This window comes from Carassius gibelio, chromosome B9 (assembly GCF_023724105.1).
Source record: "Carassius gibelio isolate Cgi1373 ecotype wild population from Czech Republic chromosome B9, carGib1.2-hapl.c, whole genome shotgun sequence".
Lineage (NCBI taxonomy): Eukaryota > Metazoa > Chordata > Actinopteri > Cypriniformes > Cyprinidae > Carassius > Carassius gibelio.
This window is the reverse complement of record NC_068404.1, coordinates 11,428,455-11,448,383: the sequence shown is the minus strand read 5'-3', so window position 1 is coordinate 11,448,383 and position 19,929 is coordinate 11,428,455. Positions and strand designations below refer to the sequence as shown.

Sequence of the window (19,929 nt, the reverse complement as noted above, 5' to 3'; positions counted from 1 at the left end):
TAATTCTCTACCAAATCCTCCAGTGAGATCTTTTCATTCTTTTTCCTTCTTCAGAACAAAGCCCACAGAAACAAAAGTACATCAGTATTTGCGGAATTCATCAAAGAAATACATATTTGCTGATTTCATTTAAAAGAAAATAAAAAATATCCAAATGGCACTACTGATAAAGATCAATATACACTGCCATTCAAATGTTTGGGATCAGTAAGATTTATTTTTTCATCAAGGCTGCATTCGTTTAAAAATGCTGAAACAAATACAGTGATGAAATATTACTATTTAAATGTTTTAATAAACTTTTAAATAATTTCTGTGATGCAAAGCGGCATTTCCATCAGCTGCTACTTCAGGCTTGAGTGTCACATGATCAGTCATTAATATAATATTCTGATGTATTAGTGTGGAAAACCGTTGTGCTGCTTCATATTTTGTTGGCAACTGATACTTTTTTTCAGAATTCTTTGATGAATAAAAAGTTATAAAAACAGCATTTACTTATATTTAAATACAGAAACCTTTCCCAACAAGTCTTTACTTACTTAGTTACTTTGATCATGTTTTATCAGTTTAACATCCTTGCTGAGTGTTCATTTTTTTAAAGAAAACAAAATTTTGTGATCCCAAAGTTTTGAACATAGTAGTGTATATTGTCATAAGACTTGTATTTTAAATAAATGTTCTTTTTGAATTTTTATTAATAAAACCCAACTGTAGTTTTGCTCTTCCTCTAAAAACATGGCCAGTAAATGCATTTTTTTTTTTTGCAGAATTATTTTTTTCCGCATGTATTTGCAATTTTTAAATTAAAAAGGCTTAAAACAGTTGTGATTCCCGTTTTGATTAATCATTTTCATTGACAAAAAGTCTTTCACCAGCATGACTTGGGCAGGAGTGAACTGGTAAACTTTTTTAAGATATCATAAAACCATTGTGTTTCCAGGCAAATGTAATTATTGAAATCTTAAGCTTTATATGGAACTAGTGATACAGTGCCACCATGTGTTAAGAACAGCACAACTGCATAATACATTTATTCAGGTAATAATTCATGGATTTGGGCTTGTTGCAGACCCATATTTCACATAATGTAATAAATCTTTTGATATAGGATAAGCAGTCCATATCTAGACCAGACTGTGTGTTTAAGTTTTTCTGAACAAACTTCAGATGTTTAAGCTTAAATAAACCTACACTCAATCAAAAGTTACAATTAGACATTTCAACTCAAAGCCAGTATCTGATATCCTTTTATTTACAATTTCTTTTGTTGGTGGGAGGGCAATTTAAAACAATTGAATACAAAAGGACAGAGATGTTACTAGTTCACAATCTCACCTCTTTTGCTGATATTTCTTGAAACCACTTCAAAAATCAAATCTGACTAGTAATGATGTCGACATCCACATCTCCTTCTGTAAGGCCAGATGCCACATCTGCATCCGAGAGACTTCACATTCAACACCTCAATCTGATCAACTGATTATGGAACACTTGAAAGTCAGCATCACACTTATTCACCTTTACATTCTGATCCTGATAGGCATGCAGTTGGTTACAAGTTAAAAACTGAAATGAGACCGATCGACTGAACCTTTGTTTTCATTATAGCAACATTTCAACAGCAGAGGAAGAGGAAAACAGATTCCAAAAGAGGATTTATGCTGGATCATTTCAAAGACTGATTTAATCAAACGCAGAAATATCAAATAATCAACAGCCTCATAAATATTTGGAGTATGTTCCTGCTGAAGAACCAAACCCTCACCTGACTGTGCTTTTGGGGTAGACTGCAATTAAAAAAAAAAAAAAAAAAAAAAAAAGTTAAATCAGAGTGAGAACAAGAGCCACATCCACTCCAGTCTCTCCTGTAGCATCCTGGGACATCGAGTGATGAGGGTGCATATCGCAGGCAGATCGGCTTCTGACATGGCAATTCAGGTGGTAGTTATTTGTGAAAATATCGTCATTCACATCAAGCCATGTGTAGTTTATGAATGATGCACCAGTCCCAGTCTTCACTCGTCCAGGTCCAGTGTGTTGAGCTCCTCCTCAAGTTCGTCTAGATCCTCCCCGGTGAATAGGTTCTCGTCTACAGGCACTGCCTCTGACTCGTCATCATTGGTTTCTCCGTCCTCCAGCGTCTCATCCTCGCAGTGTTCCCCATTCTCCACAGATCCACCTGATGCCTCGCTCAATTTATTGTCTGTGGAGACAAAACAGAGTTCAGTGATGTCTGAAAGACATTTATAGATAGCTGTGACCTGATTGAGAGTTATTACACTCATTCAAAAAAGATAAAAAGATTGACTATTTTAAGGTAGTGAAGATTAAAAACAACCATTAAATATAGATCACTGTAAAGCACGGTTTCTGAAATTGCGGTAGGCAAGTTAATTGGGTAATAAAAAAAAATATATATATATAGCTGAAAAGTAAACAGTAATGTTTTATTTTTTATGTGATTCACTAACCTGAAAACAGCTGGGTAGAAAATTGTGAAATATTTAATATATATGCCATTTCTTTCTTTTTCTTATATTGTCATTCTACCCTTCTCTGCCTGACTATTCAAACAAGACTGTACTTACACAAACCTCAAATTAGCATACTAAAAACACAAAGATATTTAGATGCATCTCACCATCTGTGTCATTTGTTGGAGGAGCTTTGGCAGTAAACCGGTCTGCAGATGCCACTGTTATACCTGCATTATCCACCTCTTTAGGGACAAATCTAGCAATGTCAATGTCCTGAACCTCATCTATTTCCTCCACCTGGAGAGACAATCATGTTAACAATGCTTAACGACTTGAGACTTGAAATAAGTGAATCACAAAGTATTACATGCAACAGACACAAAGATTAAACATGTAATAGATTTGCTCGAATTAATTTTATATACAATGTTTATACACGGCATTCATAATTATTAGACATAAGGATGCATCGATCCGATTCTCGGGATCGGTATCGGCTCCAATTTTCTAGTCAAACGAGACCGATCCAAATACAGTATTGTGTGCATACCATTCTGTGTTATTGTTGAGCTCCACGAAAGGCACAAAAACATTATAAAGAAACCAAAATGTTTTCGTGCACATATTTCAAGTGTTTTGAAGCGGTTCCATAGTTGTGAGGTCTGTTTTTTTTTTTTTTTTTCGGAGAACCTGACACCTTGTAATTCTGGAGACTCCAGGAAGTTTGCAGTTCTGAAATATGGTGGCGCTGGAGATGAAATGGTTTTTGATGGTTTTGTGTCCAATTCTTCACATTAATTCTTAATACTTTTGCAGTTAACATGTCTTTTTTTCTCCACCTGTTTTTTTTCAGACCTTTTTGTCCCAGAGAGCATTTTGCTGTCCAATGGTCATGCCTTAACTTTGCAATTTCTGTATTGCATTAGTTTTGAATATTTCTCATGGGGGATAAATCTCAGTCTGAATTTAACCTCTGTTTTAAGCTAATTTTATCAGTAAAGGAAAACATGCCTAATCATTCTGCACACCTGAGTAAGGAGTTTTTCACTACCTGCCTTCTTGGACAATAGTAGTTATTAAGATCGATGTGGTTTGGAATTGGTAAAAAAGAATATCAGAATATCAACATGTCTAATAATTGTGTACACAGTGTATAGCTTATATTAGGTAATGGTGCATTCTGTTAAATAACATGAAATTTATTTTTCAAACCTCGTTATAACCCTCAGCATCGTCATCTTCATCCGAATATTTTGTATCATCGGCCTCTGCATCGTCATCATCAACAAGCTCAGGTCTGAACTCAAACACTTCCCTTCCACTGACCTGCAGGACATGAAAGCAAGAGATGAGGAGAGTCTTGAAGTACCAGGACTTTTAATGCCCAATACTTTTTCAGAGTATTTTTTTCAAGACCTCAACATCTTTATTTTAAGATCAGTATTTTAATCAATCAGGAATATAAGCGTCTTGATTTTCACTCACCCCATATGCTCTGCCAGCTTTGAAGTCTGCTTTCTTTCTCTCCATGTCCTGCTCTGCTTTAGCCAGTTTCTCTTGCCTTTTCCTTTTCTTCCAGGCCAAGAATGTTTCCAGAGTAATTCGGGTGACATTTGCTCCCAAGGAAGCTCGCTACAAAATAAAGTACAGCTGATCATAACAACAATTGTGATTGATAACAATCAGATTCAATGACACTGCTACTTCACAATCGCAATCTGAAACGCTCTTCCTTCTCACCTCAGTCTCTATCAAATCCTCCAGCGAGATCTCCTCCACGTTCGTCTCTTCTTTCTTCTTGTCTTTCTTCAGAACAAAGCCCACCGGGAGAGCGTGGCGGTACATACAGTTGTCCCCTCCTCCAGGACAAACCCAAAACCAGCCGTATTTGTTGTTTTCAATAGCATCAAGGAAATACTTGCACACCTTAAAATAAAAATTATTCATTAATTTCTTTGATTCACTGATCAAAACATCAATAATATCTAGATGATTTACGTGCAAAATTGTAAGTGCATACTTCCTGCCAGAACCTACAATTTGGGTCTTTGCTTTCTTCTTTTCAGCCTCTCCATGTTTCTTGTTCACCACTTCCTCAAGTTTCTTTTCATCCCAATTGTCCATAGTGTCTGTGATTACAAAAATCAAAACAATTTAGATAACTACATAAAAGCAAGCAAGATTATTTTTTCAGATTAATTCTATCAACCAAATCAGAAGCAACAGTTCCACTTATGTCAATTCCAGAAACCTTGTCAGTATGTGATCATTTGTTTTTCAAATGTATTAGTGTACATAATACCATGCTAAAAATATAACCTCATAAAAATACTATTGGACTTGCCTTTCTCCAGCTCATCATCTCTCCCATCCACATACAAGCTTCTTTTCTCACATTTCCTCTCCAAAGTGAGGTCATGAGAGAATTTACACTTATCACCTTTGGTACACTGGCCTTGCTTAAAGAAAGCACACAGCACAGACTTGGGATCTACACCTGAAACGAAAAACAGAAAAACCATGAAAGAGATCACACACACAACAAAACAAAGAACAGAACAGAAGAGCAAAACGAACAGATGGACAGTAACCATTCCAAAGCAAGACAATTCTATTCATCACAGAGCTACATAAACCAAGCTAAGACCAAAGTAAAGTATACAGATGGCCATAAAATATACAGTTGCACTCATCTCTTAACTAGCAATGGCTAAACAATACAGATCTTAAAGTGATGGGAGTAATAACTTCAGCTAATTAATCGGTTTAGGTTTTAATTGTCACATTACTGCTATAAATAAACATTTAAGGACTACCTTGCCATTTTTGTTCTCTGTTGTTTTGCTTTATTTACAGATGCTTGATTTAATCACTGATTCCCTCTTACATCATACTCCAGGGTTCCACTGGGTACTGGATCATATTTGCACATGCACTCTTCAAAAAAACTGTGCTTTTATTTTTATGACAAACTAGAAAAATACAGATTGTACTGGTCTATTTAAGCATGTAACCAGATACTATGCTTCTAACTACAGGTCGAAAGCTGTAACTCGTTTGTTGATTACAACCAGCTGGTTAACAATGTTTTGGGAAATGCACCCCTGATGATTTAAATTATGTGCATGATTCAGAGAACAGTTTCAAATAAAGTCGTGTCTCTTATTCGATGGACCAGTTACCTTTGCTGACTTTCTGAGCTGCCACCACGGGCTTAAAGAGCTCATTCAACTCTGACAACTCCTTCTTCTTGTCATCCTTCTTTTTGTTCTTTTCAGCTTCAGCAGCAGCAGCCTACGGGGGGAGAAAAAAACCTCAACACATTGCAGACCTTTGGGACACTGACTTGGGAATTCAAATTGAAGATAGAAACACTAAAATCAGTGTCAATCAATCATTACCTGTCGTGGATTCTGCTGTCCAAACTTGACCTGCTGAGTCACAGCTTTGATAAACTTCTGTTGTTTAGCTCCCTTTTTGTTTTTCAGTCCAAAGGTTTTATCCTGCCATGAACAATTGAAAGTCACGGTAAAAATGACATCATCTAAACACCAGCCCCATCAAAACAAACAGGTTACATAATCAGACAATTAAACGTAACAGAACAGCGATGTGATGCTTATAAAATAAGACCAAAATTAACAGGCATTTCATTTCAAACCAATTGTCGACTGTAAGTCATTTTGGCACTTTCAAATGACTCCGATAATGGCTGCAAATACAGTCTACATGGACAGCTCACTGTGTTTTCAGACACAGCCTCAATGTGGCACACTAGCAGTAGACTTTGGCTCAATTCATATCGTCATTTCCTCTTTACTTACCGATACGTTGACAATATCAGACTGACAGTTTAATCTTAATTTGTTTAACCCAATTAAACAAATATATAACTGATTATTCATATAGTTCCATTCATTTTAGGTTTTTAATAGCATTAGAAGGTTCAGAAATGCGCTGGTGGGTGAATCAGAGCACAAGGCCCAGAGTTGAGAATGCTAACGTTACATGAGTGTTAAAACGCCGCAAATCTCACCTCAATGATCTTCTCTTTCTTCTTCTCTTGGGTTTTCTTGTTGCCTGCAGGTTGGGCTGGCTTTTTCGGAGGCATATCGCTTAAGACTACCTATAAAACTGAGGAAACCCTGACGCCGTGTGAATAATGCCGTATGTTCACAGGCAAGCGTAAGCTAACCGCACTAGCAGCCGCGACGCATTCTGGGAAGTCCGGGCGCGCATGATGTGAGCGCACGTGGCACAACAACGCCATCTAGCGCACTGCTGATAAACATGCTGTTCATGTTTTCTGTTGTGATTTGCGGTCCATAGTTTACTTCCAATTACAAAATAAGGCCTTGATCTGCCTTCGAGTAGATTTTTTTATTGTTTTGCATGTGAGGGTAACAATGTTTGAGGGTAATAATATTTCCCATTTATATATTTATTTAATAAATTATAAATAAAGCAAAAATGTGTTTGTATTACTTTCAATTTTCCATGACTTTTTTAAATGATTGATATCATAGTAATGACAGAAGTACTGACAATACTATGTTTAGGTTTGTAAAAAGTTTTATTAGATTGAATTTGGCATGAAAATACAATTTCAACACTTAAAATACAATATAATATAAAAATATAATTATAAAATATAAATGTAAAAAGAAACACAGTACTTAAAACGTTAAAAAGTTAAAAAGTTGGTGTCAATGTATTTTTTTTTTTTTTTTTTTTTTTTTTTTACTCAAAATGCATAACTTTAAAAATTCATTTCAAGAAAGATCAAGTAACACATTAATTTAAAGGTAAATTTTTGAAGTAGAAAAACAGAAATAGTATTTCTTGTTAATATATATATATATATATATATATATATATATATATATATATATATATATATATATATATATATATATATATATATATATATATATTCCAGGAGAGTATAAGAACAGGGATCTAATTTGAACATGATTAGCTTTAAAGAAACTTGGCATTTCAACATTTATGTGGATGTTCTAATCACTGACTTGAGCGGGATGCTTGAGTGAAACATGTATGATTAAAAGTAACGTCATTTATGGTATGGAGAGAGGTTTCTGTGAGATGAACTAGATGATGAGCACACCTATAAATGAAGAGGAAGGCCCCTCCAGCATTCTCATTAGGAGCTGTTTTGATTTATCAACATCACACCAAATGTGTTCCCCTTGTCGGAGTGATGAATAGTGTCTAATCACAAATGGACACCCTGCTGTAAGTAGCCATCATTAACTCTGGCAGTTTCTACAAGCAACTGCTCTTTCTCCTCCTGCTGCATATCAGATCCTCCCATCCAAAGCAAATAGAGAGGCGACTTGATGAGTCTTCCATTAGTCAACTTGGCCTCGGGTGCTTTAGAGGAATATGTAGCTGATAGTCTCAAAGATACCTCAGATATTCATACAAACTCTAATGTTTGAGCTTTGAGGACCTGCAGATGCTTGGAAAGAAATGTAGCTTTAGAAGAATTTTAAAACACTTTTCGTTTGAATTTTTCTTTATATGTCTTGTCTGAACACTGAGCATTTTTTATTTGTTGATTCTCTTTCTATTGGATTTTTTTTTCTCAGGTTTTAGTCTGACACAGTTTAATCAAAGCAGAAGTCTTGTGCTAAGCAGCTCATACTGTCGCACCTTTTCCATTATGTTATTATTCTGCCGATTCAGCAGACGGATGGGATTCTGTTGCCACACTCCTCTCTGTGAGAAATCCAAAAGGGAGAGGTGAGATAAACACACTCTTGAGTAACAATGGAAATCACAGCTACAGAAATGAAGCTGCTCATCCATTATATTAAGTGGTGGTTAAATGTATGAATGGATTTTGTTGATGTTGTCTGGAATGTTGTTATAGGTTTTTTTTTTTTTTTTTTTTTTGAGCTTCCTTTGTAAATACTTTTTTGCTTAAATTTTTGGTACAGAATTTAATTTCACACAGGCAGCATCCTGCTGTCACACCAGAGTCATTTCTACTTTGCAGTTAATTTAAATTCCCCCATCATGTATTTTGTAATATAGTGCATGAAATAAGTGTTGATTTGTTCATAAATATTTCAGATTAATATATTTAAATTTCTTCATATATTACAGATATTTCAAAATAATGTATCAACATTTTCAAATGTTGCATCCTTTCTATATTACTTTATTTCATATTACTCTTTTATAAGTTCTTTTACTATCATAAGCCATTTTTTTTACATTATCCTCTCAAAAGTGACAATTCATGATAGGAAAATAGCAACCCAAACATTAATAAACAGCAATGGATTTTATAAAATCTGTTTTAATTTTTTTCTTTAGTTAACTTTAGATAGAAAAATCCATCTGTATAAAATGACAGACATGTTTATGATAATGTCTGTAGAAGATGGTTAAAAAGCATAAACACATAAAACACACACACACGCACGCAGGCACGCACACACACACAACCACGTGTTCATTTTCTAGCCATTCTGTTAATGATTAAAATATTATTCGTTCGGAGCACAGTTCTGGAAATCTGGTATACGTACAGATTTGTGTTTACCTTTTGAATAGAGCGTGGATACAAAATATCATTATTGTCCTCTAGGGGGCGGCCAGCCTCTTTTATAAATAAGTAAATCACCATTTTAAAACGAATCTATTAACACACACACACACACACGACATAAAATGGTACTGATTTCATTTTTCAAACAAATAGATGTCTTTCTGCACACTCTGCACAGTTATTTTTTTATATTTCCTGCACTGATGTCCAACAATGCCTTAAATTACTGAGACAAAGTGCAAGTGTCTATGGCCACCTGAATCAGCTGAAAGATGTTTGACCATAAAATTAACTGTAGCCTACTAAATGAAAACATTATAGGCCTACACTAAAAACTGATTCAAACTGGTAAGTATTACCTTTAATTAATCTATAATTCTGAATTAAAGTCTAAAGTAGTATTTTCTTGAATAACATGCTCTAATTGTCTTTGTTTAATTTACAACTTTACAATGAGTCTGTTTTGATTTTTTAAATAACATTTTGTTGATTTGTAATACATAAAGACATTCAAACAAATGTAGAACTGCAACTAGCCTTTTGCTACTTTTAATCTCCAAGTGTCAGATGTTATTAGCTATCCATCAAACACCATATGTTCAAATGTCAAATAAATCACAAAGTAAACCAACTTAAAATCAAATAAATAAACAAAGTCAACTTAATTTGATTTTCGCACATTAGCATAAAGCCATAAACTGAATGAAATGGTTTGGCAATTCATTGGGTGGGGGTAATAAATACTAGAGAAAATCACTCATGCTGCCTTTATGGCACAGTAAATTATCCAAAGCCTTCTGCAACGTCCTCCTGGCTCAGCGCAGTGCGCAATAACCCACAAAACCCTCTGCAATATTTATCAGCACACACACTGCCGATGTGGCCAAGTAAAGTGCAGAATAGCAGAACACAAAAGAACAATGTCATTCACTGTGTGATTTAAGTTAAATGCTCATTGAATGTTGGTAATTCAAATGTGTGTTTGAGCAGGAAGCTGAAATTACCCAGGGACTGATACATCAAGAAACTAATTTTAGCTGTTCATCAAGCCCTGATATGAATTATTTTAGCTTAATGTTCAAATAGTTTTGAGTCACCTGTTGAATTCCTTGCAGAACACAGTCAAAGAGGCACACAAAAAAATGCAGCATTGATGTTCTCTTATAAATAATATTCTGCCTCTAATGATAATCTTCAATATGGGAAATGCTTCTATCATTAGATAATCAATCATTATAAATATTAATCTTTATTATTATTATTTTTTTAAAAGAGAGAGTTTGAATGTTGCTGACCTTCAGCGCTGCTGAATAAGTTTTACACAGTTTTCCCAAACAGAAAGTCTCAAGATGCTGATTAGACAGCATGATTATTGCACAGGTGTGCCTTAGGCAGGCCACAATAAAAGGCCACTCTAAAATGTGCAGTTTTATCACACAACAAAATGCCACAGATGTCGCAAGTTTTGAGGGAGCGTGCATTTGGCATGCTGACTGCAGGAATGTCCACCTGAGCTGTTGCCCATGAATTGAATGTTCATTTCTCTACCATAAGCCGTCTCCAAAGGCGTTTCAGAGAATTTGCCAGTACTTCCAACCAGCCTCACAACTGCAGACCACATGTAACCAAACCAACCCAGGACCTCCACATCCAGCATCTTCACCTCCAAGATCGTCTGAGACCAGCCACCTGGACAGCTGCTGCAACAGTCAATCGGTTTGCATAAACAAAGAATTTCTGCACAAACGGTGAGAAACCATCTCATCTGCATGCTCGTCATCGTAACCGACTTGAGTCGGCAAATGCTCACATTCAATGGTGTCTGGCAATTTGGGGAGGTGTTCTCTTCACGGATGAATCAGAGTTTTCAATACAGGAGAGATGACAGACATGTGTGGTGTCGTATGGGTGAGCGGTTTGCTGATGTCCAAGTTGTGGACCTTGGTGGTGGTGGGGTTATAGTATGGGCAGGCGTATGTTATGGACAACCGAAAAAAGTGAATTTTATTGATGGCATTTTGAATGCACAGAGATAACGTGACGAGATCCTGAGGTTCATTGTTGCGCCATTAATCCACGACCATCACCTCATGTTGCAGCATAATGCACGGCCCCATAGGTGTACAAAGTACCTGAAAGTACAGATATCGTACCAGAAAATGACTTTGGTAGAAGTTGAAATCTGCTTGAGTATTGAAAGTAAAAGTACAAGTAAATGCCAAATAGAAAAAAAAGCAAATAAATAAATAATTAAATGTTCATACACAGCTTGAGTAGCAACAATTTCTTCCATTTTGTATTTCTGGGTAAGAATAAGAAGCACTTCTTCCGGTACAGTGTCTTTCATAAGAAAACATTTCTGGAATCTGAAATAGCATGTATTTACACAGTTTATCTATCTCAGAAGGGAGATGGATTCATTTAATCTGCAGATACAGATGTATAAATAGGCCTAATGTTTTGTTCTTAACATAAAACGCTGAATACTGACATTTTATACAATAAAAAAATATATATATTTTTTTTAAGATTATGTGGTTGCTTATATCATAAATCCATTTTTTGTTTTGTAACAGGCATTTAGCAAAAAGGAAAATTCTTTTGTGAAATGATAGTTTGGAATAGATTTCGAAACCACCAAAACTCAGTATCCATCTACACAGCAATGTCACCTACTTGCAGTACTTTCACTCCTGATACTGAACCTAATTTACAACCGTCCATCCAAGTTCTTATTGAACACCCCCCACAGACTCTTAATATCTTCCCTTGTCACTCCCCCCAGAAACATTAAATACGTGCCTTACAGATGTTATCATTATGCTGTCAGCTTGTCGTGAAATGGTGACCATGACTCATCTTTTTTGCACTTTCATGTACTATGCTGGCATTTAAATGATTTCTTAATGGAAGGTCTAGAGCAAAAAAAGAAAAAAGAAAAAAAAAAAATGTATATATAAGCAACTCTTTGTGCTTACAATGAGTCACCAGCCTCTTACGTACAAGAAAGGAGTTTTAAAACAGAACAGTGATACAACCTTGAGAGAAAAACAAGAGTGGTTACTGCACAAAAACACAGACAATAACATTGTTGTGATTATTACATTTGTCTAAAGAGAAAAGTTTGTATTTATTCATTTGAAAAGGCAATTTCAACCCCCAAATTTGTTATATGATCAAAAAAAAAAAAAAAAAAAAAAAAATCAGAGAGAAACATTAATCTAATGTTTGTTTTGATACAAGAAATGTAAATATAAAGGCAAAAAGGGGAAACAGTTATATGGTATATTTCATATATCGGAAAATATTTTAAAGTAACATCTAAATACGAACCAGTTTTCAGTTTCAGTTTTTTCATAAATACATTGTCTGGCTTTAAATGCACAGTTCACCATCTTAACCCAGGCATATTTCACAAATGAATCTCTATTGTGGGTGGAAGAGTCAATTAAATGTTAAATCAAATGACCTTCCAGATAAATGACCTGTGACATTCATGTCATTATCTCTTCTGCGTATTGCCCTCATGGAACAGTCACATTTTTGAAGCACATCTATACTTTTCCAAAAATGAGGGAATAGTAAGTATCCACTTAATCTCAGCATCCACTCTAAAACAGGATTCTCATAGTCACCACCTCCCCTCCGTCTTTGAGAGCTCTTTTTGGCTAAGGCAGTAATTAGGGTTCCCTGCTGTGTATCTCTGTGGCCTTGCAGCTCTGTGTCGCTGCTCAACCGAGTGTAGCCGTGAGAAAGCAGGCAGGGAGGAAAGACTCGTGTCTAATTTTCTCATTGCCCAGAGATTCTTTGAGTCAAGACCCCTTACTGCCATCAGACTAATGTGTCTCGTGAATAGCCTACGGTTTGTCAAAATTTGCTTCATAAAGCAAGAAAAAAATGGATGGATAAGTAGATATAAACTGTAGAGATTATAGATGGACACAATGCCAGACAGATTCTACAGGGAGGATATCTGCATATCATACTTTTATGATATCACAACTTCATTAGTAAATGTATCATGCCTGTCGAGGGAAAGAAAGACCTTGTTTGTTTGGGGAAAAAAAAACATAATTTGGGAATTAAACAATGTTTTTTAATCAACATTTATATTGTATATTCACATTAACTGATGAGTTTATGAAACCATGTTTTGTAGACATACCATCATTAAAATAAATGTGTGGCCACATGAATTATTCCGATACTCTCCAAAAAGCAATGCATATGTGTGTTTTTTTTTTGAGCCAGCTGGTTCAGAGGGGCAACAAAATTGCATTTGTCCCTTTTCGTAATAGACAAAATTGCATTTGACCACAGTCCCTCATACTTAAATAGCTGTTTACTCAAACGGAAGCAGATCGGAGCTCAGAGGCCAATAATTGGAGTGTTCATGCACCCCTGTGATCCCGACACTATTACTCTATCTCTGAGTGTAATGGGATATTTAATAATGGCGATCCCCCACAGGCCGCCAATCACCCTCATCATCTGATTTTAAAATGTTTGCAATAACCTGCGGCCCGCAGGTGTAAACATGCTTGCAGGGGAGTGTGGATGTGCAGCTTCTGTGTCATTATCTTAATGGAATTCCTCAGAGGGGCAAAGGGGAAGCCTACAAAAATAAACAGCCCAGAGCCACATATATGACAGGGAGGGGGGATATGAAAGGGTATAATCCAAATACCTGTAAGAACCAATAAGGGTTTGAGGATGGGAGCAGCGCTTAAAGTTTACCTCTAGCCGTGGTGTTGTTTAGTTGTGAAGATTGCTGGACCGGAACTGCTTGTCGATGTTAGAGAAGCAGAAGATGAGAAAGGCAGCCGTTCTGCTTTATCAGACAGGAATCCGTTATTACCCTCACAAACACTTAATGGAGTTTACAAGACTGAGTCTCCTGGGTATGACAGATGTGCAGAACACACCAGCCGCTCCTGCTGCCTGAATCGCTATCCAAATCCTGTAATAGTACGCAGCCACATGGCGCTCAGCTTGAACATGCTCAGATGGAAAGACCATCAGTCACGTCAATACAGAAAGACGGTCTCCCCCGGAATGTGTCCCAACATGTTATTACAGCCATTACTAAGTTTATGTGTGTGCATTTATGTGATTGTTAAGCTAATGGAGTGACAGGCCTTTTAATCAGCCCACAGAGAGCGTGTTGTCATTACCAGCTCCCCTGATAGCCCCGCTTACACTTCTGCTGGGACACTGATATCCTTCTGCTGTGGTCCTGAATGGAATCTCTCCTTCCACACTTAACGGAACTAACATGCCGATCACAAGTCTGACTCCTTCTAGGGATTAGCATACACAAGAGGAGAGACGCACTCGCACACGCACGCAGAGCCATTAGTGTATTACGCCTGGGTTGTTCGTGCATAGCAGTTGCCAATTACTTTCAGTGGGAGCAGAATCCTCTTTAGGTGTCTGTGTGCCTACTTCAGACAATCAGAGGGAACTGGATGGAATGGAATTCTTATGCAGTAGCAGAGGAAGCAGGTGAAATACCACTGCAATGGCTGAAATAACGGGCTCATGACGGTACAAACTTGAATAATTTACTTAAATGGAAAGGTAGAGATCATGAATCATCAAATACTATCAAAATGGTTTATAACAAACACTGGACAAGATTCTATGTCTCCAGATGTGGTTGTAAGTGTCAGATCTTTTTTCCAATATTTCGACTTCTGTAACGAACTGGTGCCACTTGGCCAAATCCCCAAAATTCTGCTATGATTTACTTGTCTATTGTCTAGCACCACCAAGTAAGTGATACCAGAGGGTTAAAAGAAATAGGTTGTGATGACTAATATCTGTTATCTTCATACTGACATTTACTTGGGTCCATCAAACCCTGATCCAAGAAATCTCAATGCACTCATACTGCTAGTGCACTGGTTTGCTTACAAGAAAACCACTGGTAAAGTTCACATAGACTACAGATAGACAGTACCTGTGAGTATACATCTGTGTGTATTTATGAATGAGTGTGTGTATAGATATGCCTGCCAGCTCTTTGGCAATGAGGATCCAATGGAGCCCAGCCAAGACAAGACAGTTACCCTCACCCCCCCCCACGGATGCCACCTCGTCTGTAGCGGTGGGTTTGAGGGGGCAGGAGAGGAGGAGTGCTGCCACAGCGTCTCCCTTTCTGCTTGCTGAGCATATTCAGCTAGACAGGCGTCCCTGTAGTGGGCCAAGAAGCAGATGGCTGGGGACTCGATCTCCCATCAGCGAGAAAACCGGAGCGCCGCGGCCCATCCTCCAGAGCTTCATCAGCCACCCTGTCACACGCACATACACACCTCTCTTCCACCACCCCTTTTAATTTGTTGTTTTAAAGATCTGCCTGAGGATATTCGGTGGCTTATTGATGTTCCTCCTCCCTGCGGCGATACAGCAGAACTGTTAACAGGTGTTTCAGAGACACCCCTCTGTTAGAGCTCTACTTACTTGATCGGATGCGGGAAAACGATTTCCACAGCGTGTCTTATCCCGCACCCATGCCTTTCAACATGTGTTGTAGCACCAGTGTGAAACAACAAAGGTACAATGACAGGAAACAAAAGACGTCACTTTCAAAGTGTTTCATGCCTTATTCTTCTTTGGCAGCATGTACAAAGTGATAAAATGTTGCTTTGGAAACCATATGCATTGAACACAAATCCCGGCACTGGATTTCATATGGATTAGTATGATTGTGACAAACATGCCCCTCAACCACAATAAACCTGCCACAATGGGAAAATAGCATGCTATACCGGTTTCTGATTAATGGAAATATGGTTTCATAATTCACCTGACCTGCCTGATGGAAGATATTCTCATTTTTATTTACTCAAAATGTTAGCTGCAGGCCATGACTTAGAAATGTTCTCAACAAAAACATAAAACAGGGAGAAGCTGAACGTCAACAAAACTGGATAAAATAGATGGAGCCTTTTGCCATGGTAACAGTTGTGTGACCAAAATAACAGTTATTTATTTTTTATTATTTTTAAGTAACAATTGCTAATTTGGTTAAAAAAAAAAAACACTGATTAAATAGGTTGGCATAATCTTTTATTACATTTTCTAAAAATATTTTAACACATAGCTTTGAGGGGGAAAAAACAATAAATTATATTGGCTCCCCCAAAATGAGAATGAATCAAAAATATATAATAATAAAACAAATGTGTGTATTTGTGTGTGTGTGTGTTTGTACACACACACACACACACACACACACACACACGCACACACACACACACACACACACACACACACACACACACACACATTAAGTACATATAAAGGCATAAACCTACCTAGTAAGCCATTGGCTGGCAGAGATAAATATTGTTTGTTTGTGTAGATGCGATTTATGTCAAGGTTGTGTTGTTAAACACTTGCCAGTGGACGACATGTACTCTCTCCATCCTCTCACAATATCAGTGTGCCAAACTGATTCATAATGCATTTGTTTTGTTCCAGATGCAAAAATAGACCTTCTGTTCATCATTTCTGAAGAAACAAAATGTGCCAAGCAATATTTAATTCAGTGCTGCTTCGAAAAACAACCTTACCTTTGTAACATTAATTTGACTTCCAAAATAACCACAAAAATGAGAATATTACACTGCATACCAACCACCAAGGAGCGGAGGATGTTTTCACACCAAAATCATCATTTTGCCACCAAAGTCACGTTTCCTCCATTATTCATGCACAAACACTCATTCAAACGGTTGGCCAGCATCGTGCACTGACAAGAAGATTCAACCACGCAGCCATCAGCCTTTATCGTCCATCCACGCTGGAACATTCTGTCAGTCATAACATATGCCCTGATTGCACATGATGCTATTTATTTGTGCGATTTCCACAAGTCCTTCCCAGAACTCCTCTAAACAAGACTGGCTTGTCCTAGTTCAGTCAAACATCATCTCTCAGTGGGGAATACATTTAAATAAAAAAAAGACAGCAAGACACGCTCTTCTTCTGCTAGAGGATTAAACTTCACAATTCTTGCTTGACTTGGCACCCAAAGTTTTCATCATTTAACATCAGGGCTACAGAAATGCTGATGAGGTACAAGCAGGCCAGCTGAACAAATTAACCTTTAGCTGCTGGTATAAGATTTGGGGAAGATCTGCAATTACATCACCGGAGCAGCTCTGAGATAACGTTAACTGACTTTTTTTAATTGCTAAATCCTGGACAATTTGCAGCCAGGAGAAAACTGGCTGAAAAGGGGTGAAAGTAGACATTGTGTCCACAAACCCAAACCTGAATTATAGAATTAAATACTGAATGTAGTTAGTTTAGGTGTAAACTTGTTTTTTTCTTTCTTTCTTTCTTTTTTTTTACCCTTTAAAGGCCAAAATGCGGTCACCATGATTTTGCCAAGCAAGACGTTCCTCATGTCAAAATCTTTTGTTAATCCTGGATCAACACCCTATCCCTACTCCTAAACATAACCCTACCCATAATTTATCCCTAAAATCAGAGGGAAATGATTGTTAAATAACAAGGATGTAGAAGCACGTAAATCTGGGTGTTAGTCTAAAAGGGACATTTCCTGTAAACTTATGCCTTATTTCTGATTGGTTGAATGGAATATTGTTCCAGGATCAACATGGATGTTGATCCAGGAACATGTTGCACTTCACCATGCAAATACATACATTATGATACTTACACTGCAACGCAATTACAATGAATTATTCCAGTAACATACTTGAACATTACATTTAACACACTCAAATAATTTAGTTACACTTTAGATTCTTAAATTTAACTTTGGTTGATGTAACTTATTATTCTGTTTTTGTGTAATTTTTTTTTTTTATATATATGTCCACAAAAGAATAGTTCAACTCAAACCTAATGTCTTGATCAGGCAAAGCACACATCGGAGTCCAGAGCCACATGCCACTTCCAAAAACAAATGCATGTATTTGGCTGTAACATTTTTAGCTCAACACATTTTCTATTTGCAATTCATGAGTGACCAACATGACCTTTCAGTATATTCATGATTAACAATGTAAATCATTATATCTCAGTTCAAAAGAATCAATGAATTCCTAGGCCTTTGCACAAGCACTGTCTTTAAACCTGTCACAATAAGGCTTTGCAGACTAATCCTGCTGCCTTTACCTCATTAACCACTTGATCCCAATTACAATTAACAAATTATCAAGATGGAAAAGTATGGCATTTTTGTCGACAGATAATCTCCAAAGAGCCTGCAAAATATTGTGTATAAGCTGCGCAATTATTTTAATTAATGTCCAGGTCAAGAAGCCAAATTTAGCCAGATTGAGAATTAAAATATAGATTGATGTAAGAAATGCATCCTAGCAGTTTGCAAAGAGATTCTCAGAGATCTGTAAAATGTAAAAATGCATCTTTTAAAAGCAAACATCAAACATATATAAGATAATACAGAACATATAGGTTTTGATATGGAATATTGACGATTGAATGAAAACAGTTTTGACTAACTGTTCAGCTATTCAGAGATACAGTAATGTCACAAGGAATAATTCCTGAATTTTACTCACCTTCATGTACCCGAAATTCCTCAAAATATCTTCTTTTGACAAATGCATGAAGAAGAAAAGTCAAACAGGTTTGGAATGACATGGGGGTGAGTAATGGGTGATATAATTTTCTTTTTTGGGTGAACTATTGTTTTAAGACTGTAAGATTGAGAATCTGTATGGCAGAAATATGTGTGACAAACAGTTTTGTTCCACAGACAGCATAAAGGTGATTAAAATATGGGCTATGATGCCACAGGATATGACACCATGGCTTCTGTTTTTCATAAACAGTAATTGGAATAGTGTATTCATTGTAAATCTATGATTTTTAAGTCAAACATCTGTCCTAAGATTAAGTTTCCCAAACGACACTTTGAAAGTTCTGCTTTCAAGCGCTTTTCATGTGTTTTCATTTCTGCCCCCGTTCTTGTACGAGCGCAAGTCTAGCGTGACCGTGCCATATTAATTCTGACAGAACATGTACTTGTCAGTGACAATATCCTACCTTTTATACTGCTCCCTGCTCGCTGTTCATAAGAATCAGATATTCTGTAAGAGTGAAGTTACATAGCATGGTCTGAGATTTGGGTTATAGATGACAGTGATCAAGCATGGGAATAGTTTGACAGCATGGGGACTGGGACAGCGGAAACCAGAGGGAGAATCTTGTGTTCTCCTAATTAAAGTTTGTTCCTTTCAGCGCTGTAATCAGACCCTTTAATCTCTGTTTGAATCGCCTCTGACAGTGGCTGGCGGGCACACGTCAGCTGCGTTGGTTTAAGGCCTCTGATTTATCAAACAGACCACTAGTGGCACTTCCGCAATTTCCCCCGAGGCAATCCTTCAGAGAAGTTGTCAGCTTCAATATTGCGGCTCGCTCCATGACACCTTACCGGTTTCAGCTTTCCTTTGGATTCTTCAAACGGCGCTGTAAATATAGAACGTTTTACCCACAATCACGATGTCTCTAGCTACAGCTATCACATGCCTTTCCAACCGCAACACTTTTTTTGGAGTGCAGCCATCAGATTCTCTTAGGCAGAAGTTGTAAACTACACAAATGCCAGAGGTTTATTAGCAGCTTTACATACTACTTGTTGCAGCTATTTTTGTGCTTCTTACAAGTAGCCTAGCAACAACAGAAAGTTGAAAGAGAACTCAACTGATCAGCAGCCGTCAGGGTTTGATGCAATTTTTTGTGCTATCCTTCATGCGGAGTGCATTTTATTTCATTACGCATGAGTTGAGATTCAAATGGAAAGTGAATTACATCCTGAGGAAGTGGCACTGTCTCATAAACTTCAAACACAATCTTCTTTAATATACT

At 37.0% G+C, this 19,929-nt stretch overlaps 1 protein-coding gene across 1 annotated transcript; it reads right to left on the bottom strand.

Moving 5' to 3' along the window:
• Positions 1 to 1,234: 1,234 nt before the first annotated feature.
• Positions 1,235 to 6,722, bottom strand: zc3h15 (zinc finger CCCH-type containing 15). Its single transcript, XM_052566245.1, has 10 exons — positions 6,517 to 6,722; positions 5,882 to 5,983; positions 5,663 to 5,774; positions 4,825 to 4,977; positions 4,518 to 4,609; positions 4,221 to 4,406; positions 3,966 to 4,112; positions 3,693 to 3,806; positions 2,645 to 2,777; positions 1,235 to 2,206 (listed from the first exon to the last, which is right to left on the bottom strand). The coding sequence occupies exons 1-10, from the start codon at positions 6,589 to 6,591 to the stop codon at positions 2,019 to 2,021; spliced, it is 1,302 nt and encodes a 433-aa protein (XP_052422205.1). The 5' UTR covers positions 6,592 to 6,722; the 3' UTR covers positions 1,235 to 2,018.
• Between the last annotated feature and the right edge of the window lie 13,207 nt (positions 6,723 to 19,929).

Excerpts from the sequence above, each read along its gene's own strand:
- zc3h15 (XM_052566245.1), bottom strand. The coding sequence starts at position 6,591 with ATGCCTCCGAAAAAGCCAGCCCAACCTGCAGGCAACAAGAAAACCCAA. Across the intron at positions 4,610-4,824 it reads AGATGATGAGCTGGAGAAAG|ACACTATGGACAATTGGGAT; the intron begins GCAAGTCCAATA and ends TTGTAATCACAG. Across the intron at positions 4,113-4,220 it reads AGGATTTGATAGAGACTGAG|CGAGCTTCCTTGGGAGCAAA; the intron begins GTGAGAAGGAAG and ends TTTATTTTGTAG.